Source organism: Hypoxylon fragiforme, assembly GCF_022984875.1.
Source record: "Hypoxylon fragiforme strain CBS 206.31 chromosome Unknown GGS25scaffold_10, whole genome shotgun sequence".
Taxonomy (NCBI): domain Eukaryota; kingdom Fungi; phylum Ascomycota; class Sordariomycetes; order Xylariales; family Hypoxylaceae; genus Hypoxylon; species Hypoxylon fragiforme.
The window spans coordinates 399,182-424,060 of record NW_026054765.1 but is presented as its reverse complement, the minus strand read 5'-3'; the positions used below and the strand labels follow the sequence as shown (position 1 = coordinate 424,060).

The 24,879-nt window shown below is 46.6% G+C and overlaps 6 protein-coding genes across 6 annotated transcripts; 3 read left to right on the top strand and 3 right to left on the bottom strand.

Moving 5' to 3' along the window:
* Window positions 1-41: 41 nt before the first annotated feature.
* On the bottom strand, window positions 42-2,854 carry GGS25DRAFT_509499 (uncharacterized protein). Its single transcript, XM_049262562.1, has one exon. The coding sequence runs from the start codon at window positions 2,609-2,611 to the stop codon at window positions 137-139; it is 2,475 nt and encodes an 824-aa protein (XP_049112051.1). The 5' UTR covers window positions 2,612-2,854; the 3' UTR covers window positions 42-136.
* A 38-nt stretch (window positions 2,855-2,892) lies between these two features.
* Window positions 2,893-4,357, top strand: GGS25DRAFT_75921 (signal recognition particle, SRP9/SRP14 subunit). Its single transcript, XM_049266004.1, has 4 exons — window positions 2,893-3,113; window positions 3,183-3,277; window positions 3,428-3,736; window positions 4,237-4,357. The coding sequence occupies exons 1-3, from the start codon at window positions 3,106-3,108 to the stop codon at window positions 3,718-3,720; spliced, it is 396 nt and encodes a 131-aa protein (XP_049112050.1). The 5' UTR covers window positions 2,893-3,105; the 3' UTR covers window positions 3,721-3,736; window positions 4,237-4,357.
* A 1,367-nt stretch (window positions 4,358-5,724) lies between these two features.
* Window positions 5,725-7,775, bottom strand: GGS25DRAFT_526006 (RNA-binding domain-containing protein; the record flags this gene model as incomplete). Its single annotated transcript, XM_049264905.1, has 7 exons — window positions 5,725-6,009; window positions 6,077-6,543; window positions 6,614-6,665; window positions 6,742-6,936; window positions 6,991-7,084; window positions 7,262-7,328; window positions 7,397-7,775. The coding sequence occupies 7 exons, from the start codon at window positions 7,773-7,775 to the stop codon at window positions 5,725-5,727; spliced, it is 1,539 nt and encodes a 512-aa protein (XP_049112049.1).
* An 8,636-nt stretch (window positions 7,776-16,411) lies between these two features.
* On the top strand, window positions 16,412-17,926 carry GGS25DRAFT_75523 (ubiquinone biosynthesis protein COQ9). The gene is made up of 3 exons (XM_049266003.1): window positions 16,412-16,701; window positions 16,782-17,292; window positions 17,463-17,926. The coding sequence occupies exons 2-3, from the start codon at window positions 16,825-16,827 to the stop codon at window positions 17,793-17,795; spliced, it is 801 nt and encodes a 266-aa protein (XP_049112048.1). The 5' UTR covers window positions 16,412-16,701; window positions 16,782-16,824; the 3' UTR covers window positions 17,796-17,926.
* Window positions 17,927-18,167: 241 nt separating this feature from the next.
* Window positions 18,168-22,461, bottom strand: GGS25DRAFT_75488 (P-loop containing nucleoside triphosphate hydrolase protein). Its single transcript, XM_049266002.1, has 4 exons — window positions 21,870-22,461; window positions 18,552-21,812; window positions 18,396-18,496; window positions 18,168-18,326 (listed from the first exon to the last, which is right to left on the bottom strand). The coding sequence occupies exons 1-4, from the start codon at window positions 21,993-21,995 to the stop codon at window positions 18,287-18,289; spliced, it is 3,528 nt and encodes a 1,175-aa protein (XP_049112047.1). The 5' UTR covers window positions 21,996-22,461; the 3' UTR covers window positions 18,168-18,286.
* Window positions 22,462-22,641: 180 nt separating this feature from the next.
* On the top strand, window positions 22,642-24,768 carry GGS25DRAFT_509426 (SGT1-domain-containing protein). The gene has a single exon (XM_049262561.1). The coding sequence runs from the start codon at window positions 22,710-22,712 to the stop codon at window positions 24,603-24,605; it is 1,896 nt and encodes a 631-aa protein (XP_049112046.1). The 5' UTR covers window positions 22,642-22,709; the 3' UTR covers window positions 24,606-24,768.
* Window positions 24,769-24,879: the final 111 nt, after the last annotated feature.

Below are 24,879 nucleotides of genomic sequence, written 5' to 3'. Positions count from 1 at the left end.
GTACTACTAGTCTACCCGAAAATAACCGATATACTGATATGTAGGTATGCACCATGAATAAATATCTACCTACTAGGTACCTACCTACATATAATATGTACATATTCTATATATTCTTAACCTCTTCTTCCTCTTCTCACCCTAGCGATTCCGTCGTCAGCAGAGTCTTGAGAACTTGATATGCTATCTCGCAACTCTTCTTAACCGCACTCTTCTCTTTTTTCCCCTTCAAGAGATCCGTATGTCGTACCTTCTTCTTTAAGAAGTATTGCAATCCACGCGCATGTTCTGCATCTAATCCACCAAATATTTCCTTCAAACCGTCCCCCTTACACTCCTGAAGCATCGAGATTAACATCACCTCGAAAAACATGTGCGCTTTCTCCTGCAGCATTGCCAAATTGCGGTGCTTGATTACATCTGCAAGCCGCAGACACCGGCTGGCCACCAGAGACCCGTACATCTTCCCTGTGTTATATACCCATCGCATGTCGTAATTAGTCATGTCCTCCGTGTCAACCTCGTCTCCTTCACCAACATCGATATCTTCTCCCATCTTCCTAAGCCGCGTAGTCAGACAGCGCCGGAATTGAAATGATAATTCTCGGTCCCCGGTGAATTTAGACGAGACCAGCGTGTAGTAGTGGTTGTATTGCGATTGTCGTTCACTACTGCGGACAATCACCTCCGGTACTTCTTTTCGCTGGTGTTTGTTGAGCCTCAACTTTCGAATGAGGAGCTCGGCGTTTTCGTAATCTGTCGCCGCGTGCAGAGCAACAAATATCCGTTGCCGTATCTCTGTATTGAAGCCCTGCTCCTTAGCTAACTGCCAAAGATCGGGAATGCCGAGGTCATCATCGTCGATTTTCATCATTTCGTCAGCATCGTCAGCATCGTTGGCATCGTTGGCATCTCTTCCCTTGCCACTGCCCCCAATTTGGCTATCAGGCCCATTTTGACCTCCAGACCAGCTGGCCCCAACAAGCCACCATTTTCCGTGTTTATCGGCATCCTGTATATCCTTGAGGCCCATGCGTAGAGGTTGCACGTCCTGCGAACCGCCCAGGGTAGCGATGCGTTTCCTGAGCTGGCTTCGCTGGTCTGCCATATCTTTGTTGCGAGTCGCTGCTTTCGTTTTGTTGCTCTGGAGTTTCTTCATCTCGTCAATCATGAAACTAGTCCTGACTGACATCCCCTTCGAGCTGACCGGCTTGACGCGATTTACAATATCCCCTAGTGCATGCGGATCATCACGTCTTAGAGATGGTCCGCATAGTTGGATAATTCTTAAAAGCAGTTCCGTATTGAGCTCTGAAAGATTCTCTAAGAAGAGACGAATATAATCAAATATGATGTTGCAACCGACAACCTGCATGTTGTAGAGCTCGGCAAGCAAGGCAATGAGGTGTTTTGAACCAGAGTCCGACTGGTCGCCAGATGCTTTCTCGTAATGCTGGCCAAAGTTTTCCATGAGTTGCTGTATGTAATAGGCGCTAAAGGCCATGCCCACGGCTTTGTGCATCGCTGCAACAAATCCAGCTGTCATCGTAAAAAATGCATCTGGCCGCTTTTCGGGTGAGGCTACTAGAGCCAACACAAGATCTACTATAGTGGAGGTAACAGTTTGTCTTGGATATGTATCATAGAGGGTCACGAATTCCTTGACTATACCAACCATGCTGTCATTAGTCAATCGATTTATCAAACCCTGGATACGCCTTTGGATCTGGGTCTCTGCTTCGTTGGGCGAACCCAACTGCTTACGGAGCGATGGGGGGATATATTTGGCAACACCTGTCGAAGGCGCAACATAAGGATTTTCTCGCCGTGGTCGTGCAGGCTGATGTTGTTCTCCGTCAGAGCAGCCCTCGAAGACATCATTATCGTCATCGTCACTTTCGAGCTCACCCCCCTCGTCGCTATCGAACTCTTCTGATTCGGAGCCACCCTTGTTTCTGTTACTGTCGCCAGTAATAGCCTTAGCCGCAGCCTGTGCTTTTCTCCTCTTTTGGGCCAACCATTCATCTCCCTCCGCTTTACGCTTTGTCTTCGAGCGGATTGCTGTGTCCTCCTCCTCGTCATCGTCTAGACCGTCCAGTAGACCGCCAAGACCATCCTCTTGAAATGACTTTGGCAGAGACTTTCTGCCCCTTAGCCCTAGTTTCCGTTCCAGATCTGCTATCTCTGCGTCATCCTGAGTAAGTTTGTTCCGGGTTGACTTAGAGGGCCGAGGTAGGCTTGGCTCATGGTCTTCGGCGCTCTTGCCATCATCTCCCTCAGAGCCAGAGTCAAAACCAAGGTCGGAACCTATGACAAGATCATCCTCATCCCCATCTTCATCGTCGAAGTCTCCAGCACCCATGTCACCATCCTCAGAGAATACATCAGACGGTGATGAATTTCGCTTGGATTGGTGTGGTGTAGAGACCGAGCGTAACTGGGGCCGGTGAGACTGTCTTTTTTCAACTCGTTGAGCCTTGCGTTGCTCTTTTCTGGATAGTTGCCTCTTGGGCTTCCATTTTCCATTAGCAGACGAAGTGGGTTGTTGTGTCTCCAACTCCTTCAAGAGCGATGAGGGAAGTGCCAACTTTCGTTTAGGTCCTGTCCCCATGGTTGTAATGTATGATGCTATTGGAAGTGAGAGTGAGTGTGAGACACCGTAAGCTTTACATGTTATGAAACTTTTTGCTGGTGACAGAATGATATCTATGTAGATATGTATTGTGTAGAGGGAGAAAGATTTGTGATATTTTCAATTTCATCCATGGATATTAAAATTTCCAAGAATACTATGTAACTCGGTACAATGGGTACATGCTTACATAGTGAAGATACTTTAAGGGACCCACTGCGGGAATGCATTAGCTCCATTTCGACCATGCATAATTTGAACTTCTATTAATTAGGTAGTTACTTCGTATGTATGTATGTACATTGTACATACATGTAACTACCTAGTAGTGCTGAACTTCAACTACATATGTAAATTACATCCCACCAATTTTCTTTTTTTTGAGTTGCACGTTCGTTCGTCTCGCGACTTCGTCTTTAAATGTTCTTCTTTGGTCGCTGAAATAAATCCGACGAGGATGGGCCAACTAACTAATGATGAAGTACGCACCCATAATTCTTTTTGGTGTCCTTTATATTCTGTGTATTCCTCAAATATTGACTCCCTTGTTAACCTTCATCCCGCAGTTCTTCGTCAAGCTCACAGAGCTCTTCGATCAAAGAAAAGGCAAAGACCGTGGCTCTATAACCCTGGTCCAGAAGAGATGTATGGTTTTGCAGTTCCCTAGTTCCCTAGTTCCCTGATCTCCTGATCTCCTGATTCCCTGGGGAACTATATCCGCGGAATCGGATAGGTCCTATCACTACCAACTACCACTGGCAAATATCGATATCTAACTTATCATACTATTATTAGTATCCTATGACCAGCCTCTCTCGGAGCCAACGAGCGACACCACATTTCCCGACCTAAACCCTCCGAGGCCAATGCCTGTGCTCATCAGGGCCACAAATTCCAAGGGAAAAAAGCGTCGTGAGGACAAGATTAAGCTGTCAACCGTAGTCGAACCCGAATCACTTTCTGTCTTTTTCGAAAAGTACGCCGAAGTGTGCAAGTCGGGCATGACCTCCTTAAAGCCGAGGGATCGCAGTAAGAGGAAGGGCAAGGCGAAGAAGAAGAAGGGGACTGCGACAGCCTCCGGTCCCTAGTCCCCGTCTCGAGCTTGTACGCGATGTTATTTGTCACCACACTCCTTCCCTCGTCAGGGAAAATCTCCTACCGACGTAGTATTCTACGTGTCGGTACGCATTTAGGAATGGGATACTATCTTTAAGGGCGGTGCCTAAACATCAACACCAGATCCCCTTACTCAGGCTGTATTGTCCAAGATGACATATGCAGATATACCGTCTAGGATGGACGTCGTTCTATGGGTCTATTGAGCTTAGGCGACTAAGCCGCCAGTCTGTTGTACGCATATGCATGGGACGTGAAGTAAAATTCTGTTCCAGCATTTGAATATTAAAAACCTCCAAATTCTACAGTCTTCATTTTCCCTTGTAAAAGCCCCTTACTTCAGAAAAATTATCTGATAGTCTCTCAAAGTGATAGGATAATAACCACACAAGCTACCTAGGCGGTATTTGTGGTCTCCTGATCAGTTGCGGTCAACAGATTTTCCTCATCAATGCCTACTCTCCTGTTGCTCCCTAACCTCCCTGCAGTCTTCACACTCGCTTTTGATAGGCTTTCTGTCATTGCCCACATACATACATAGGCTTTCCGGACACTTTTCGCCTGGGTCCTGGCTATCACAGCTGGAAAGCTTCTTGTACTTTATCCACACTCGCTTGCAGGCGACGCATTTTTGATGATGAATCTCACACATAAGTCTCGTCTAGAGCTGGGAATTTTCTTCGTAGAGTGTAAATAGTAGCTTTTCGATTTTGGCTTGAGGTGTTTATGATAGATTAGTCGCTTGCTAGGATTGTTGTGTTGCGTTTGTTTCGGGCTTCCCTTCGTATTTCGTCAGGTACGCCGTTGGATAAACATTCTTCACGATTCCTTGCACTTGTTTAGTAGTTGCTAGGGACAACTGCGAATAGTTATAGTTCTGCGCGAAAGAGTCATGATTTGATTCCATTCGAAAAGTTGAAACTTGTATCGCAACTTGAAGTAAGCATACATCGTTCAACAACCCGAGCGTGGAAACACCCACAAGTACGTAGGTAGGTACCCAGAAGAGAGAGCAGCGATGTACAACAGTACAAGTGATTCATGGCTTAATAGGATATGGTCAGCATCGAAATGGGTATCATATTCAGGAAATCTAGTAGGTCTTTGCAAAGAATAGGGGCGCTAAAACTTGAGCATATCGTCCGTCTTTGTTTCGGCAACGCAAACACATCGCCAATCTGCGACACCAGGGCTCTTTTGCCATTGACTCACAACACTTTTACACACTCATGAACCATGCCAGCCAGCTCTTGATGACCTGCACACTTCAAGCCAGCCTTTCTCTAGCGGCCTACGCATACCACTGTCACTCCGCATCCTACGCCTCGCTCACTTGATTTTCTTTCGCCTCCCTAAACCTTTCTCGGTATTAGACCAGCCACCACCCAATCTAGAAATTTAGAATGCTATGTGTTGGATACAATCTAATTTTGAGCGTCTCGAGCGTTCTCATTTCCTTACGGGACGTCATTAACCCGGTACTAACCATTCAATAACGCAAAAGGGGGCAAAGAGATAAAAGACCGTTTTTTTTTTTGTGTCCTACCAAACGTGGAGCATCAGACTGCTCTCACCCTCAACCCAGTTGGTCCACCACAAGAATGCACCCGATTTTAACCACTTTCCTCCCCGTTGTTTTCTGCCATGGAGCGGGTCGCCTATTGAAGTGGTCTTCATCTGCGGCAATTCGTGTTGAGAGCCTTGCCATGATTTGTTACCGCAGCCGGAAGGAGATACATTGGATATTTGGAGAACATAAGAAACGAGTGCCATATGAAATGAGAAAAAAAAATGAAAGGCGAATAGTACAGATATGTAAGAACGGACAGCGATTGCTCGTCCTTACCAACTCATCTTCCATTGGTAATTATTCAGTTTGGGGAGTAGTGTCCAGCTGATTTGATGAAGGTAGGCAACGCAACCTTGAGAGGTTTAACACGGAGACTGCGAGATAGGCCGGCCTGATATGAAGTGTTCTACATGATCTGATCTTGGGTCAAACCACCATGCGCATCGGTCTCCATACTGTCACCACCGCCCGGGGTAACGTATTTGACGTAGCTTAGACCGAGAGGTCGTCCGCCGTAATGATAGGCTTGAAACTTCGAAATGGCAGTCTCTGCGGTTTGGGCATCGTTAAAGCGAACAACGCCCGTCCCACGGGATCGCCCACTCGGCTCGTATTGAATTTCAGCTTGTTCGACTTTGCCAATCGTAGTGAATAGTTCAATCAGGTCCTCGTTGCTGGTTGACCAGGGAAGCTGAGAAGTCATTAGTGGTTAGCAAGCAGATCCCTAGGAATAGTTGTTAGAAGCACCACAATCTTACATTTCGAACATAGATGATCTCGCTTGGGTCAGTGCCAGCGGTAGCAAAATCAGTAAACGGGTTCGGAGCTGCTGGGGCAGAAGTCGTGGTATCAAATCCACCACCACCACCACCACCGCCACTAGGAGGCCCACCGTAGCCTCCCCGTCCTCCATAGCCGCCGCCGCCGCCACCACCACCAACGCCGCTAAAGCCTCCGCGACCGCCGAAACCTCCACGGCCTCCGTACGAGCCACCGAAGCCGCCGCGGCCTCCAAAGCCTCCACGGCCATAGCCTCCTCCTAACCCTTGATGGGCAAAGCGGTCCTCGCGTACCTCGAGTAAACGACCCTGCCATTCGAAACCGTTGAACTGTTGTATAGCATTGCGCGTGTCTTCGGGATGCTCGAACATGACAATCCCAGACCCTTTAGGTCTTCCATCTGGACCTAAATGAACATCGGCTCGTATAACTTGACCGTTTCGAGCTACAATGCCTATCGTTAGTGTCTAACGTCTGACCACGATGATTAGTAACTTCTGAATAGGAAGACTAACCTGCCTGGCGAAACAGGTCCTTGAGATCTTGCCAGCCCACGGTATATGGAAGCTATAAGTAACGTTAATAACCAAAGCTGGACACTTGAAGTTGCAAGAATGGGGAAAAGAAGCGGGAATGGACAAACGTTGGACACGTATATCTGGCGGTTGCCACCACCAGGCATACCACCACCACCGCCACCATAACCCCCGCCGCCGCCGCCGCCTGCACCTGCGCCAACGGCTCCTGCACCTCCACTATAGCCGCCTTGCATTCCGCCGCCACCGTAGCCTCCGCGGCCTCCGGTTGCGCCGATAAATCGTGGTTCCGCTTCGCGATCCTGAGCCTAATTTTAGCAGGTGTATAGTACTTGCCTGACGAGTGGATTCCTTACTTCACGGACGTAAACGAGTCGGCCCATCAGGTTCTGATTGCTGAGAGTCTGAACAGCTGTTTGTGCTTGCTCCCTTGTAGCATATTCCACAATTCTGAGATGGGTTAGTAATGGCACCGGATAAAGATATCTTATAAGACCAAAGACGATGTATGGTTTACTTACCCGCATCCCTACAAAAACCCGCGGACGATGTCCCAACCCGTCAATCCATCAATTCCAACAAAAAGCCAAAGAGAGGGAACCAAAGAGAAAACCAGCCATGAATCACGTGTAGAAGCCCACCTTAGACATCCCGTTCGGAAGTAATAAAACATCGGCAAAGAGAACTTCTCCAGCTGCAAGGCACATTGCTGTTAGCGTCCAACTTTTCCTTATGGTGGTGGTAGTCCGTGTAGTATCTCACCCTGGCGCATGAAATCTTTGAGGTGGTGCCATTTAACGTCATAGGACAGATTGCCCACATAGACACGGCGGTCCTGCTGCGACGTCTCGCGAATGTTATTCATCATTTGTTCCCGCGCAGCTGCACGCTCTTCGTAAGATCTTTGAGGGGGTCCTCCGTAGCCCGAGCCTGATCCTCCAACTGGTGCCCCAGCTCCGGTCATGGGAGATCGCGATCGTCTGTCCGATCTACGATAGTCGTCCCGGCTTCGAGACCGGCTACGCGGTGAATATGATCGACGGCGGCCTGTGCGTCCTGGGCTCCTCGAACGACCACGTCGGGGAGAGCGAGATCTCTCGCGCTGTAACTCGTCAGCATTTGGGTGGGGTATAAATGACATTAGAAACAGGATAGTAGCTCGCTATTAAGCTACCAATCTGCAGGAAAAGGGAAGAGAGGCAAAGAGAGTTGAAGTGTGGTAGTGATGTTCTAGAGGGGCTTTGGACTGGGGACTTTGATGTTGACATGGGCAAAACAAAGTCTTCCAAAACAAGAGAGAGCACAGGCTTTTAAAGCTTCAAAATGATTCGTTCTTTGGGGCGGCAGCAAACTTTATATGCTGGATCCAGCCAGATTTGACTCTTTGCCCCTCTCTAGCTCATAAGGCGAAAAGATGACGTGGGGAGAAGCTTGTGAAGTGTACACATGAATTACCCTCTTGTCATCTTGCTCTCTCCCTCTTGTCGTCCTGTCAACCTGTTATCTGTGCAGACCGACTCTCATTGTTTTTTAAGTTTTGCCGCCGCCTCCGTCCAGTACATTTCAAAGAAACTTAGGCTGTGTAGCTGACATAGGGGTGGAATGAGGTGAACGATGTAAACGAGAGGTGTTTTGAGATGCCGGCTGATGGCACCACGCCTCAACCTCGAAAAACCAACAAACTCGCTGTATGCAAATAACTTACCTTTACAGGGCGGTAGGTGTCTCCGGAATCAGCTATCGAAAGTGTCGCAGGTTAGAAGTGGAAATCCCAAAACAAGGTAAACGTTGGAGAGTGGGAAGAAAGAAAGGAAGAAAGGAATGGGCAGGCAGGCAAGCAAGCACACAGACAGGCAGGCAAGCAAGCAGCGAGTTATTAGCGAGAAGTCAATTCCAGACAGTCAACTGTGACAATTTGGCGGGCCGCAGTTGCATATGGGGGTGTTCGAGAGGCCAGACCGTTAGTGGATCGGGAAGGGGAAACGTCCAGGGACGGGGGGTGGGGGGGAAGCGCGGCGTATAAAAGGGCTCTGGAATGGGCTGCGATTTGTATAAAACGGCACAAAGGGCAGAGTGAACGAGGATAGAAGAACTGGTGGAGTGAATCGAGAAAGGGGGCATGGGAAGAGTGTGTGATTGGGTAGTGGTGGGGGTGGGAGAAGGTGGGAATATTGATGGAAGCGGGTAATGCTGTGGGTTGTTACAAAGCTTAGATGTGAAGAGAATGTAATAAGTAGTAGCACGTCGCAGAGGCATTTTGGTTTTATGCTCCAGGACATTGGTCGGGGGTGGGAATACCATAGACCAAAGCAGTCAGGGCAGGATCTGATTCGGCAACCGAGGTGTATGGGAGTGCAGGAGCAGGTTAGGTAGTTAGGTGGTATACAAAGATGTATACATATGTGTGTGTGTGTGTGTGTGTGTGTGCGTGCGTGTGTGTATGTGTAGGCAGGTAGACAGTCAGATAGGTATGGGTGTACAAAATAGGACATATATGTAGGCAGGAGGTGGTAGAGGTAGTAGCAGTAGTAGCATTAGTAGTAGTAGTAGTAATAGTAGTAGTAGTAGTAGTAGTAGTAGTAGTAGTAGTAGGATAATAGGGTCTACTATGAAAGTAGCAAGGAAAACCAGTACCAGTACAGCATACAAGCAACGTGGGTTAGGATGATAAAAAGAACATGTTTGTGTTGCTTCAAGATATCAAGGTGGTGTGGACTTACCCATGATCGAAATATGTTTAGAAACGACTTTGTTAAGCTTAGCCGCCTTGTCTGAGAAGTTTTTTTTTTTTCCTTCACTCCGCCGAGAAGTAATGTACCGACAACGAAAGCACTGGTAGGCCAGGAAGTAAACCTGTATTGGAGGGGTGAGTCTTCGAAGTGACAAGGAGTGTGTCGAATCTTTCGGGGATTGGGACAGCACGGGTTGGGACCCTCGCTAACTGAGAGGGAATAAAAAAGGGGGGAAGGGGGGAACTGAATGCAGTGCTAAGGTTCGAAAGAAGAATAAAACACAGAGGGGTACAAGTGTGCTTGTATCGGTGTGATTCAGCGCCTCTGCATTCGCATTGTATAAGAGACCGACTGGGCTGACAAAGGGCCTAGGCTGATCTCGTATACAAAATAGAGAGGTATGCAGGAAGGGGGAGGGAAAAGGATACAAGCAACAAGCAAGCGGCTGCCGATATCAGCACCAACAACAGCGGCAACACCAGTTGTAGGCAGTTGCAGGCAGTTGCAGGCAGTTGCAGCCCTTTCGAGACACGCAGCAGCAGCAGTACACGGGTAAAGGCGCGTAAAGCAGCAAGGCAAGGCTATGAAGGAAAGAAGGAACGCGCTGTGTCCCAAGGTTCTTTTTTTGCTTGGTGTATAGTAGGTATAGTGTATAGGGCTTAGGCAGGTATTGTGAAGGGTATGTATGGTATGTACGGTATAAGGTAGGTGTAGGTAAGGCGAGGTCCGTTTGCTGGCTGATGTTTGTGCGATGTGTACAAAAAATGAGGTTAGGTAGGTGCAATGGTGCATGTGGGAATAAAAAAAAACATTAAAAAAAAACAAAAACAAAAAAAGAGATCACAACTAGGATGGTGGGAAGGCATGCATATGCGACCTGATGGCCGGCGGCTCTCATACGTACGTACCTGATCTTGAACCTGATATGGTATTGCTGCTGCAGGAGAGGGTACCGGACTACCAATCCCAATAGTATTGACGAGAATAGGAAATGGGAAAAAATAAATCTGGGGAGATGCGGTCGGCGAATGCTGGTTGTGGACAGATGGGAAAATGGGCTGAAAGCGACGCGATTGGAAAAAAAAGCGGCCCCCCTAGATGGAAGAGATGATTATGTACCGCGTTCCGAGTCAGCTGAATTTGACTCTGTGGTTGGTTGGCTTTGGGGGCTAAAGCATTCGGAGACGTGAAAAATATGCCCCGTAATCGTGATTTATTACCGCTAATGCAACAATGTTAGCACTGTCCATATCCCTGTCATGGTCACAGTAAAGTGTAACTTGAAAGTATTGCGATATAACGTTAGTGCGTAGAATGTACTGTACTGTACTGTATTATATTATATACTGTAACTTACTTAACTATTAACTACATATGTAGTACATAATATTAGCAGCTTACCTAGGTAGTGTAGCTGTAGCAGGCTAGCAGCCTATGTCATGTAGTGCATACATAGTTAGCACCTACCTATTTAGTTAGTATCCTATTAATAAAGTTATTAATTGATTCTTTCCACATTCTTTCAACATTGAAGTTACTTTCAATGTTATAAACTCTATTAAACTGAGAACTCATGCTTTAGCATAGTACTAGTGACATATGTAGTTTCAATGTTTCAATGTTACATACATGTACGTGCATGTATTTATTCATTGATTTGTTTATTCCCATCCATCAATTTTCAACATTAAGCGTTATACATACCTACTTAACCTAGACATTACTATGTATGTTTGTATGTATTATATATTATACGTCAGTTTCTTCACAACTTCCATTACGCCTCCAAGGCAGGTATCCAGCCAGAGCTTACGTGGCTACCTTGATATGTAGGATATTCTACACCGGTCAAACTCCTATCCATATACCTACCCATTTACCAGCTTATCCAATACATATTCCGTCGTTCAAGTGCATTGGCACGGCACTTTCAGAATCATAATTGACTGGCTACAATACGCCAAGGCTGTAACCCGATGTGCTTCGAAGACTGCAAAGCGACACTGATATTAGGGTTACGGGTAAGCACATTCCATACATTTCAACACAACATTGAATATGCCTCTAGGTACATATTCACCATGTATCTGTATATAAAGGTCGATGATGAGGCATTTAGGATAGGTACTTGAGCTTTTTCCCATTGCTTCTTCGGGGGGATATAGGATGTTTCAATGGCCAGAGGTGAATACTAGGTAATGTCACTTACATATGTATATACAAATATATGCAGTACCTATATTTAAGTACTGAGTATGTATTCAGTAGTTATTGAGTATCAATGATACTCCTAACCTAGTACCTAGGTAATTAAGCTACAACACATACTACATACCTAGTAGTTGCCGGCCCCTAAATCACTTCTGTAATCTCATAGGTAGCCTTACCAATAAGCATATGCTTGCCTTATTCGGGACGTGCATAAGGCAACTTTCTAACCTTTAGGGCTACCGGCCAGGTCCAGCCTACATTCTACTAACATTGAACCATAGGAAGGTACCTACATAATAGGTAAGTAGATTACTAGTAACTAGATAGGCGTAGATGTAACTGGCTACCCTAGGTCTGTAGTGAGCAAGGATGAATGAAAATAGTTCCCGCTCCAAATCTTTCAAGGAGCACAACCTTGGCATTATATCGGTATTCCTTCCATAAACTAACTATGTACGAATATATACCTACACGTAGTACTAGGAACATGATCAGGCACATCAAATATACTACTTAGTTAGTACCTAGTAGTATTGTGTACGTATAACTATCCCCTGAAAATATACCTAACTACATCAATGTGTAATATATCATGTATCTGATATTATCAAGTACTTCGTACATGAAACTATGTAACTACCTAGTAGTACGTACAACAATGAAGTATACATGAATACATGACTCGGATTATGTACATGATATGTATAATACATGCATAGTACCCTAGGTAGGTATACCGCTGACTGCTAACTATAGGGGCAGTACTGCCAGACTGCCAGTAACTACATGCACATATTGTAGTTACCTACATAGTACTAAGTTGGAATGGGGGGTCCCAGGCCCTCCTGGTCTTCTGGCCCCCTGTCTATTAATGGATCTAGTCTAGCCGCTTTTAAGATAGCGCGGTACATTAGAAAGAAAGAGATAAATTTCTACAATTTAATTAGTTAAAAAAGCTCCAACTGCCATTCTAAGCATAGCTCCTCAAATCCAGCCAATTGAACCATCCCACTATTCCCCTTTGGGTTTAGCTTTTTTGATTTCGGTCCTAATACAAATAATATGCTTAATTCGGACAAACGTCTCATTTGGATCCGGATAAATCTTGGCTTGCTTAAAAGGCTTTAAGCCTTTCCACTAGCCGTTTTAAGCTAGTACATTTAGCTTTAAATAGCCAATCGGATCAAGAGTTGATCCACTGCTTTACCTGCTTTTTCGAAAAGCAGCCTTTTGATTGGATCGTTAGCTTCAATCGGAAAAACCGTTTGAGCCGCTTCAAATATGTCACGTGACTTACGAGGGGTTTGCGTCCAATCAAAAGGCTCGATTTGGATCAGCTGAAGCAGTTGTTGATTTGTCCTTGTATGGTGTTTCGTGTATACATATAACTAATGTTGCAAGATATTGTAACAAAAATCAAATAATATGATTGATCAGCTGATGAGGTGATGAGATTTGATTGGCTGAATAAAAAAATAAAAAATAAAAAATGTAATAGTGGAAGTACATAAACACATAAATTAAAAAGCGGAACCTTTGTTGAACCGCGCACTTTTATTGGCTTTTAAAAGACGCTACTTTACAGGGGGCCGAAGGACTTGGAGGGCCTGGGACCCCCCATTCCAACTTACATAACTACCTAACCTAGTAGGTATATGTAGCAACTTACCCCAGTCAAAAGTGGCCCAAGCTTCACAACTTTTGAAGTTTTTAACCATGACTAACAACAACCGAGATTTAAACCCATTAATGATACACATATATTATCTAGCACCCCTTGGTTTTCTCTCACATTAACTTTTCACTTTTCACTTTCCACGTTTAGCTCTCACAATATATATGTTCTATGCAGTCCTACGACTTAATTCTTCACGCGTCTATCAAGCGGTGCAAATCACATAATAATCGATGCAAGCAAGTCTTCCTTATGGCGGCTGGTGCCGTAGCCATCGTATTAGAGACATTGGCCCGCCATGCCAGCCATGCCAGCCATGGATGTCTCATAATCCAAACTTCCCCCCCCCCCCCATTTTCCTCATCTGTACGTACCAGTGTCAAGGATCGTTGTCACAGTCGTATCCGAGCCCAGGGTACGCTGTCATATGCAGGCACGTAACCACGCGTACGCAGGATGTGTAGCCTGCGTCTGCTTCTGCTTCTGCTTCTGCGCTTCTTCTCATCCTTCGGGACTTGTATATCAACCTACGAAGACACAGTGGCACACATATAAGAAAGTATAAGTATACATAATAAGTCCGTATGTTTTACATACTGTATGAAGAGTTTCCCAGCATTCCCATGCATATTTATTTGCCTGTCCACCCACTTGGCTTGAAAGTTGATGGTGTGTTTCGATTCGAGACGCAAAGAATCTACCATCATTTGTTGCCCTAAAGGCCAAGAGCCTAGTTCGATTTTTCTCTCTCTCTTTTTTCTGACCTGTCACTTTTGTGAGGAACATGGCTGCCATGGTTGGTCCCTAAATGGCCGGCTGCAGCGAAGAACCAAGGGCCTTGTGGCCCTCGACTCCGAGTCCACGCATAATATCCTACTACGTACATGTATGTATGTATGTGTATGTAGGTAGGTAGGTACTTATTACTATTATTATGGAGAGTTCTTAGCAATCAATTGCTAAATCACCAAGTTTTACTTACGAAGGTCCTTGGTGACTTGGTCGTCATGTGCTGGGAACATGAAGCAGAGAATACTTGCATATCTACTAGGTACCTAGGGAAGCGTTCCCCCTTGCAGGCAAGGCGATGCGATAGCGAGTTGGTGGTGTAGGTCTTCTTTCATACATACCTAGGTACATCCCTTTCATACCCCTTTCCTACCTCTTATGTGCTCCACGCCGTGCCGCAGTAGCGAATCCCTTTGACCGGCAGGAACTTGCTTAGCGGGCAGAATACCTACGCCCATTTATTGGAGGTCGCACCAATATAGGTACATATGGGATTCGGCGTCTTCCCCTACTATGTACATGCCCGAGAAATGGTTCCTATCACGTAGCCTTTCAGAGCGCATTAAGGGGGCCATAGTTGGAAAGAAATATCATATCAATGGGGCCCCCTAGACGATGCTTTGCAGAATCGATCGAGGAAAGCGTCCGAGCCAGACCTTACCAAGCTCACCGCCATGGGGGAAAGGTAATCGTTTGAAAGCGAGGTATGCTTAGATACCTAGGTAATCCTGGCGGAAACATGAAAAGGCTCCCTTGCTCTTCCGCTGCCAATATTGGCACTCGAAACACTCGAGGTATACATAGTACACTCGAGGCACTGTCGTTTAACGACACAAGGCTGTCACCATCGCTGCCCGCTAAATCAAATCAGGGAACTTTAAGGTAGCATCATCGTTACCGAATCCACGACTTATTTGCTAGTTCGTAAGGATAATTTTTCTATTCCCACGCCCAGGTGAAAGCCTGTATAGCGATTGGCGACTGGTCCATTCACTATGTGACGCTTCTCCAGGACTCGGAGCCAATACTCGTTCTCAGCCGCGATGAGGTGGTGACACAGCAGATGTGGTGCTACTAAACCAATCCTTTACTAGCCATGACTTCGTAGTATCACATCCAAGGTTCACCTGTTGAGAGGAAAGAACACGGTCCCGCACCTCTTCCCTCATACGACAGGTTCGGAAGCCCGAACTATCGGGATCGCTCCCAATCATATCCTAAATGTACCATCGTTAAACCGGGCTAAGTACTCAAGAGTCTCAAATATGGGATGAGCTACCAAGGAGACTTCTGCAGTATATTCTACAGTATATCACACTCATCATCGTTATCTTTGTTACGGAGCTAGACACGGGATACCTACTTTCCGGACCTTTACTCATCCATGCAGCTAAGCATATAAGCCTGGCAGGTACATCTTTAGATATTTTATGTTAGATATTTGCTATATGGTGGGAGCCTAAACTCTAGGACGGCTGTTATCCCGCCCCAACCCATTGCCTACTTCGCAATAAGGCAACGATATGCGTATGCAACTCGTTGGCTCATCCAATGGAGAACCACGGTGCTCATCTCACCAGCGAAAGTACCTATTCATGGGTAGTGCCGGGGTGTTGATATGAGTGAAAATATCTAACAAGTCGGCGGGGCTACATCCACTGCTTCAATACCTACATTAATACATAACTGTATAACGAAGCAGACTGAAGCTACCTAACCTTAGGTTAGTACCTAGTCCCACCGACTTGTTCGGGTACTTGAGGAACAAAAGTTCTCTTATCACGTTTTTCGCCACTCCACACGGCACAAACATAGAACCCAATGAGAAAACTGACCGCCCCTACCGGATGCTAGTAGGGCTGCTGGCGCAACCTCCCGTGGAGATAAGTCACATCACTGCCCTGGTATCTACCTACACTGTAGGTATGATGCCTACATGCCTACAACAACGTGTCTATAAAGAGGACAAAGGGAAGCCACAGAGAAGAAGAAAAGGCTTGAGAGCGAAGGGAGAACTTGATATGTACATGAAATGAGCCGCATTTCTTCAAATAGTTACTGTTCTCTCTTCCTTTCAATGTTCTTTGGACAACAATCTATTATATACTTCCCGCGTACGACCATGTCGAGACTTCGGGTGTGCTTTGCTTTCTAATAGAGTATGAGTTCCAGGCCTGCTTAAGTAGGTACATACTTACTTACGAGATACTTAAAATCCCTATGTAGGGGGTTCAGACTGTTTAGTAACTGAGATATGACTAACAGAAAGAGTCGAAGTGTGTACTTATATGCCCCCGTCTGTCCTTGAAAGCTGTTATGTAATACATCCATGATGTGTATCACATACATGTAGTAATAGTAGTATCATTCAATGTTAATGTATGCGCATGTACATAATAGGATGTATCAATGATGTATTTAAAGGTGTATGTACCAAAGGCACTTGACAAGATTGAACATTGAACATTGAAGTTAAGGTTCTATGTAGTATGTACATAACTATGTACTTGGTCTTCAAAGTTCAAAGTTCAAAGTTCAAAGTTCAAAGTTGTATCTTGAGGCGGGCCGGAAGATCTCCGGTCCAAGCTTCGGCCGAATCCAATTGACAGCTGCGGCCGATCGAACGGCCAAAACTTTAAAGATCGTCCATCTCTAAAAATGTACGTATCTAATAACTATGTATTATATGTATTAATTAGCTTTTGTAGCTTTGGCATCACATTTTATTTACTACCACCAGACATACATACATTAATCCATTCAAACCTCAAATCCAAATAAACATGGCCCCGTCTCGGGCTGTAGCCAGACTAGCGACCGTCCCGCGGCGTGTTGCTCAACACCAACAACGATTCATTCACGGGCCTGTCTTGCGCCGATCTTATTACTCCCACGACCACCCCCAGCCGCAAAGCATATACAACCCTGCCGAGGAAGCCATTCTATCCGCCGCCTACTGTCATGTCCCCGAACACGGCTTCACCCAACGCGCCCTATCTCTCGGCGCCCGCGACGCCGGCTATCTCGACATCAGCACCAATCTACTTCCCGAGGGTCCCTTCAGTCTGATCCGGTACCACCTCGTCACCCAGCGGAACGCCTTGGCCCCGCGTAGTAAGGAGATATTTAATGCCAATGCCACGGGCGAAGAAGGGGCGGCTCCTACGTCGGTGCAAATTCCGGACAAGGTCGAGCGATTGACGTGGGAGAGGTTATTAGCGAACCAGGACGTCAACCACCGCTGGCAAGAGGTGAGTCTCGGAACCCATACATCAATAGCCACTCCCCGCTCCTTGGCTTCAATGGCCAATGCGTAACCACTCTATACCCTGCTCCGCTCCTCTCCGTTTTATAAGACCCCTACATCAAATCTCTCCATCCAGTCTGTCAGCCAGCTAACCCAGACACCCCCAACCCACAGGCTCTAGCCGTAATGGCGCAACCCACGCACGTCCCCGCGTCTCTACGCGAGCTAGCACTACTGGCAGACGAGATATACTATCTAGCCGGTGATCCTTCGGTCGACCCATCCTGGTATACGAAGCGCGGGTCTCTGTCCATGATCTACGCCTCGTCCGAGCTCTTCATGACCAACGACCGGTCTCCCGGCTACGACGAGACCCGCGCTTTCCTGCAGCGCCGCCTCGACGAGACGAACAAGATGGGGAAGACCCTGGGCAGCGTTGCCCAGTGGGTAGGCTTTACCGCCTCCGCTGGCGTGAATGTGCTTCGGAGTAAAGGGGTTAGGATATAGAGCATACCCGTTTACGTAACAGAGCCGGTGAGATAAAAAAAAATCAAACTACCTCGTATGAAAACACACACACACACACACACACACACACACACATGTACTATATGTACATAGAGAAATTCCCATGCGCACGCATTAAAGACGGGGTTCACAATCACCTCAGAACTGGTTGGTCTGCAGCAGCATTCGAGGTAAATTTCGAAGCAACTAGCTTTACACAGCGAGCTCGCCACTATTTGTACACTATCTCATAATACAGCAATGAAGCCATCATTACCATCTATTGTCGAATCCTTAGCCCACCGAGCCAATCCTATAACCACCCTATCACCCTTTCCTTCCCTCGGCACATACAAACATGCCCGTGTGGGATCCCTTGATGTTACCGAACACAGCCTCCGAACGCCCCGGACCGGATCAATGGACACCAGAAACAAATTCATGGCGGGAGGGTATCATTATAACTCAGAAAAGAGATTCAACTTGTGGCATTAATGGTCTGCCAGGCGTGTCTGTCGAGGGTCCGTGAGTCTAGTACACAGTTAGTCAGTCCTACTACGGCCAATATACGCTCGAGGAACCAAGATAAAATATAGTTACCTGATAATCTTGACATCTTTGTCGATTTTTGCTCGGCCTTCGATAGCATTAGGGGTAATGAGAATGAATTGCTTGCCAACAGATCGACGAGCCGTCGTTATCTACCCAGACAGGTTAATATAATATCATCGATGGTGTCGGGATAAATCAACTTACCAACATGTTCGTGCTAATGGCACGATTAACATTGTCCATAAACACGTCGAATTCGTCAAGGCACCGCAGGGGAGATCCCATAGCGTCCCAGATGGCGAGGAGAAGACATATAGAAGAGAATGATTTCTCCCCACCGGACAATGTCTTGGTATTTCGGCCCGAGCTACTCTTTCTCGTCTCATCGGGCTCGACTTGAACTTGTAGTCTCTTGGCCTTGTGATCAAGGAAAAGCTCACCCCTGAAGCCACGCTCGCTGAGCAGATAGTTGAAATTGCATCGAGCATGCGCAGATATGAGCCGCTGGAAAGTTCTCCACTTGCGCAGCCGATCCATCAACGCTTTCTTCAATTCATCAACAAGCGAAGTTAGATTCTTGTGGGTTTTCTTAGCCTCCCGATATTCTGAGATTGCTTGCGACGCGCGATTCTGGATTTCTTCATCCGATGCACCTAACTGGCCACGGATCTTCTTCAACTGATCCCTGATGGACTCGAATTTGCGCTCGATGCTCCGAACGGTTTCCCCTTCAGGTATGTAAGCTCGTTCAGGAGCGACAGCGCTTGCCTGTCGTATATAATCTGCCACAAGGTCTGCCTGTCTTTGCCTCGCTCTTTCTGCACCAGCCTTTTCCTCCTTTGCCAATCCCAGATTCTCGTAAGCTTGGTTCTTCTCAACTAAGGCTACCCGTCGGGTCTCGTCGTATCTCTTGGTCTTGTCTTCGGCCTTGACGATTCTTGTTTTATGCTCTCGCGCAGCCATTTTGGCTTGCTCGAGGACCTGCTTGAGGCCCTCTACCTCCTTGTTTATCTCTTGTTTCTGTATGGCTAGTTCGCCATACTGGTTTCCGTAGTGGTCCTTCTGAGCCTGAGCTTCTTGGAGATCCATTTTATACCCTTGCAATTTATTATCAACGCCTTCAAACTTGTCAAGTTCCTCTTCAATATGCGTGACTTGTGCTTGAGCGTTGCGCAAATTCTTCTCGAGCGTCATGCCTTCTTTCTTGTGCTGCTTGAGATTCTGGTTACAACGTTGGTCCGCTTGCTGCACCATTCTCCTCGCCATGTCCAACTCTCGAAACTCCGCCCGAAGTTGGTCGAGGGTGTCTTTAAAGTAATTAACTTGTGACTCCACGTCTTCCGTCTTCATGCGGGACTTTTGGTCATAGCTGGGGGCGATTGGGGTGGTGCCCAAACTCTGACCGCGATTTGTGATTCGTACAGCGTGGCCTCGTTTCTTTTCCTGGAATGACAAGCAGGCGGTGACATTCTGCGGTGGTTGTCCGTCTAACATGACGCGCTCACCCTCTGAGCGGTTCTCGATTAGAATAGTCTGTTCGATGTTGTGATTGATAACCAACTGATCTCTCACGCGTGGATCACTAATCTTCAGCGCTCTTAGGATCGTGTCGAAGCTTTCGTCTGGCTCCTTCAAATTCCGAAGCGAAGTCCCCGAACTTATGAGGATGGGGCTATTTCGGATTCCCAATCGTTCCATGTGAGAGAATAGCCGTGTTTGATCACGCTTACTCGCGACTATAAATCCGTTTAGGTTACCTCCGAACACCTTCTCAAGGATGGCTGACCACTGAGGTTTCGTTAGCTGGATGAAGGTGCCGATAGGGCCGATGGGCTTTTGCGAGAAGCTACTGTCGCTATCAATAATTCGCAGAAGCTGGGGCATTTGTCTATCGAACGCAGCGAGCGGATCGCCACGGTTTTGAGACAAAGTTTGCAGTCGTGATTCTGCATCCGACACTTCTTTCTTCTTCTGTGCGACGAGCTCGTCGGATTCTGCCACCTTCTTTTGAGCTTCATTCAGTTCTTCGAGGAGACTAGGAGTAGTGTTGCTGTGAGCCTTTAAGGCCTCCCGGATATCTTCTACGACTTTTTTGGCACTGTCTAGCTCTGACTGTTTCTCAGCAAGAGCTCCGCCATTCACGTCTTCCAGGCGTTGCTCTTCTTCGCGTATTTTTCTCTCGATATCCTTGACCCGTTTGGAGGCATTCGTAAGTTGTTGATGAATGTCTCTCTCTTGGGTATGTATCTCCACCACTTGACCTTTGGCCTGGTTGTAATTGAACTTGGCTTCATCTTCTTGCTCTTTGAATTGGCTTTCCTCTTGGCGGAGGTTGCCCAATACTTCCCCCGCTTCACGGATCTTATCGTCGATTGTGGCAAGAATCTGGGTCTTCTCTTCAATCGTCCCTTCCGTCCGGATGATCTGTTCTTGGGCTGCCATTATGGCGTCTTCTTTCCGCTGCAGATCATTCTCCTCTTCCATGACCTGGGCCCATGCCAACTGGTTTGAGTACAACTTGGACTGTCTGCGCATCTCTGCGCTCTTGGTGATTGCGTCTCTTAGCTTGACCGCTTTCTCACTCTTTTCTTTTAGCAGTCCAATATCTTCCTCGTAAGCGATCAATCTCGTCTCGTTAGCCTCGAGGGTTTCCTGGAGGAGCTGATAATCTTGATCAAGCTGTTCCAGTTGGGTTCCTTGAACAAAGTATTTGTACTTGGCAGCCGGGGTAGCAGCATTGAGGAACTGGCGCGCATTGTCCTGAGAGAGTACGTTAAGGGGGTTGTCGACCTGGAGGCAGTAGTACTCGACAACGTCGTCCACATCAGCCTTTTTCGTAGAGATGGTTCTGCCCTGCTCATCTTTCAGTTTGAACCCACTGGAGCCAGATTTGCTGAAATGTCGTTCGACAATGATGGACTGTCCAAATAGATCTGGCTTGTAAGCATCAGGACCCTGATTCTTGATCTTGACCTCTAGGGAGGCATGCTCTTGGCCTTCCTTGACAAAGCTTCGTAAACTGCCACCACGATTCGTCGCGCTAGCTTTGCCGCCTAAGCATAGGGTGATGGCGGTGAGAACGGCACTCTTGCCACTTCCATTTTCTCCTACGATGAAGTTGAGTAGGGGGCCGAGCTCCACACTCAATCGCGTATGGCACATAAACTGGCAGCAGACAATTTTCTCGATAATAGCGTTGAGGGCTACCTGGTTCTCGCCGAGGGTATGCGGGCGGCTTTTCAAAAGCTGTGTTGCTCGTTGGTCGTCTAGATCGGTATTCTCTAGATGTTTAAATCCATCATCGCGCATCATCTCGTACTGCGTCGCAGCCGGTGGGGTAGGAGTCTCTTCCCGGTCTTGCATCACGTCATCTTCGTCGCCAGAAACAGGAGTGTCTTCTCGGCGGGATGCCCGCGCTGATTTACTGCTGGGGCCTGCGTTTGACATGCGTACTTTCTTGCGCTGCTACGCATACATGATTAAAAGCTAGCACATGGGGCCACTATAGGAATTGCTACTTACAGTGTCGCCTTTAAGGCTGGAGCTAGCTTGAACAATGGTAACGCCATTGCCATTGCCATTGCCCTCGTCGTCGTCGTCGTCGTCGAATGCAGCGCGACGAGAGCGCTTATTAGTGGCGGAGGGCATGGCCACTTCGCCAATTGGTCGTGTTTGTTTCCAGATAGAATTCAATTTTAATTCAATTGAATTTTATAACGAGTAAGTGGCAAGTGGGTAAGTAATGGATGATATTTAGTGTTGAGCCTTTCTTTTTCTTTTTTTTTGGTCTTCCCTTTTCTCCCTTGATCTTTGAAAGAGGGGATGGATTGGGACTGAGACAAACGATACAAATTGTAGAATTTGGATTGTTGGTATGAGACCCAAATAGGTGGTACTAAGTATGTAGTAGCGGGCGGTTAGGAGTAGACCGTTTGTCAGATAAGGGTAAGGGTCAATGGTCTGAAGGAATTAAGGTAGGATGATATTACAATTTGGGCGGCTGACGCGACTTGAGACGCGACCAGTATCTAAGGCTAGAACGTGTTACTGTACTGTACCCTATCAGGCTATCAGGCTATCTACTATAACTACCTTATAAGTGCATATATGAGATAATTGAGGCAGTTTAGTATGTGTTAAGTTAGACTGCCCCGCATTTACCCCATGCGCAGATCTTATCTATTTAAACAGTAGTAATTGTCTACCACTAGTAGGTAGTAATACATACAATGTCATACATAACTATACCTAGTAGGTAGTTAGTAGTTAACTAGTTAGTACCAAACATCTAATATTCAAGAATTCATGAAATTTCAAATTAAAAGGAAATAAAAAAGAAAAACATACCTAGAGGTCACATTCATGGATGTCGAAGAGGCAGTCCACTTCCCCGAGCATGGCTTCGGAGAATTTCCCAGGAAACTCCCAGAGAACTGTGTGGAGTATCTATTGTTCATTCTTGACAATAAACTCGAACCCCGAAATGTTCTCCCTGAATTAGAAGCTGTTCGAAAGGCGGCTATAAACCTATGCGATACTGTTGCTAAAGGATATATATGGCAACGGGACTCCTTCCAGCTCCGTATCGAAAGAGATCAACACCTAGTTTATCTACGAGGAGTCACCGACTATGGAGATTCAATCGAAGACGAATGGCTCATAGTCTACATACTGAGGGAGTTGACTAGGTCCTTCCCGAGCCTCTGGCTGAGAATTTTTGACGGCGATGGCGAATTTCTGCTCATTGAGGCCGCCAATGTCTTGCCAAAATGGTTAAGCCCAGAAATAGACAATAACCGAGCATGGATACATGATGGGATGCTTTACATAGTTCCTCTTGCCGCCAGCTCGGGTAAAAAGATTGCATTATCCCTGGCAGAGGCTGTCAGATACATCCAGTCAAACCCAGATGATCTTGTACATTCTACCTTCGTTGAAGCCGAAGCCCTTTACAGGCTAGAGAAATACCCCGGACAGATCACAGATTCGATTCACAATTCATTGGCCACCATACCTAGGAAACTGGCGTACATCCTACACGAGAGGCCCTCCACCATTGCCCCTGCCGTTGAAGCGTTCTACCTGCGAAACCCAACCGCAATGAAGCCACTTGCTTCATTATCTGGAAACCCGCACTTCCCCCCTCAGGATCTGGTGACCATCAGCGTGAAGTTCACCAAGGTACTATTCGCTCAGCTCAAATCCCAACGCTTTGCATATCCTCCAATATGGAGCAGCATTTTCGAGGCCGCCGAAAAACACAGTTCTACTACCGAAAGCACACAAAAAGCATTGGCACATCTAGAAATCGGCATGAAGATAACGAGCGGGTTTGAAATGCTTGCTACCAATGCAGATAAAAGGGATAACCGGCTGGCACGTGAATTTTCCATGCTTCTGGAGGATATGGAAGAAGATGGCGCTGATGTACTTCCAACGAACGAGGATATGGAAGCTTGGGAAGACGTGCACAGGGAAGATGATGAATCCTGGCTAGACATCAATTTCAACGACTTTGAGAATGAGTTGCAAGGAAATCGTGGGTCTAGGGAGGGGGCTAGTAATGGGTTTGGTGATGCTGCAGCACAGGCGGATCTTCAGAAAATTGTCTCTCGCTTTGAGGCCTTTCTAAACGACGAAAAAGCTGGTGTAGAAGGCGCTGATATGGAAGATATGGATCAGGACGACGATCTCGAGGATGAGGATGAGGATGAAGATGAAGAGAGTGAGGACGAGGACAAAGAGGTCAGTTTCGATGAAGAACAATTTTCCAAATTGATGAAAGAGATGATGGGGTTGCCATCTATACAGAGTGATGAATACGAAGGTGGACCTGGATTTTCAAGCAAGACTACCACAGGCGGTATTGTTCAAGGGGAGAAGGAGAGAGAAGAGGACGAAGATGAGGATATCAAGCAATTGGCTGCTCAAATGGAGGCTGAACTAAAGGGACATGGTGCACTTAAACTTGACCCCAGGCCCCAAGCACCAAAAGGTGTTATAGCAGGAGACGATGGCAGTTATAAGGGCAAAGAAAAGGCTATTCTAGAATACGAGGCCAAAGAAGGAGAAGAAGAAGAAGGAGAAGAAGAAGAAAGTAGCGATGAGGAAGTTGATGTCGACTATAACCTTGCCAAGAATTTACTAGAAAGTTTCAAGAGCCAGGCTGGAATGGCTGGGCCTGCAGGTAACATTCTCGGGATGATGGGATTACAACTCCCTCGAGACGAAGACGAGGATGAGGAGGAAGATGGTTAAGAATATCTACCTACTCTAGGTAGGGTAGGTATGCATATGAGTACTGTGTTGAATATACCTCACTGTATTGCATATTCCTTGCTAGGTATGTAACTAACTAGGTTAGCAGTTTTGCATTTGATTAATAAGGTAGTTATTGACTTACCTAATAAATGTATAAGTACTAACTATTTCTTTTAACTTTGGAACCCCACTGTATACAGCATGGAGCGACGTCACTGGATCCTTTTCAACATGTTAATTATTTGGTGTGCAAAGACGTGCACGACTTTCA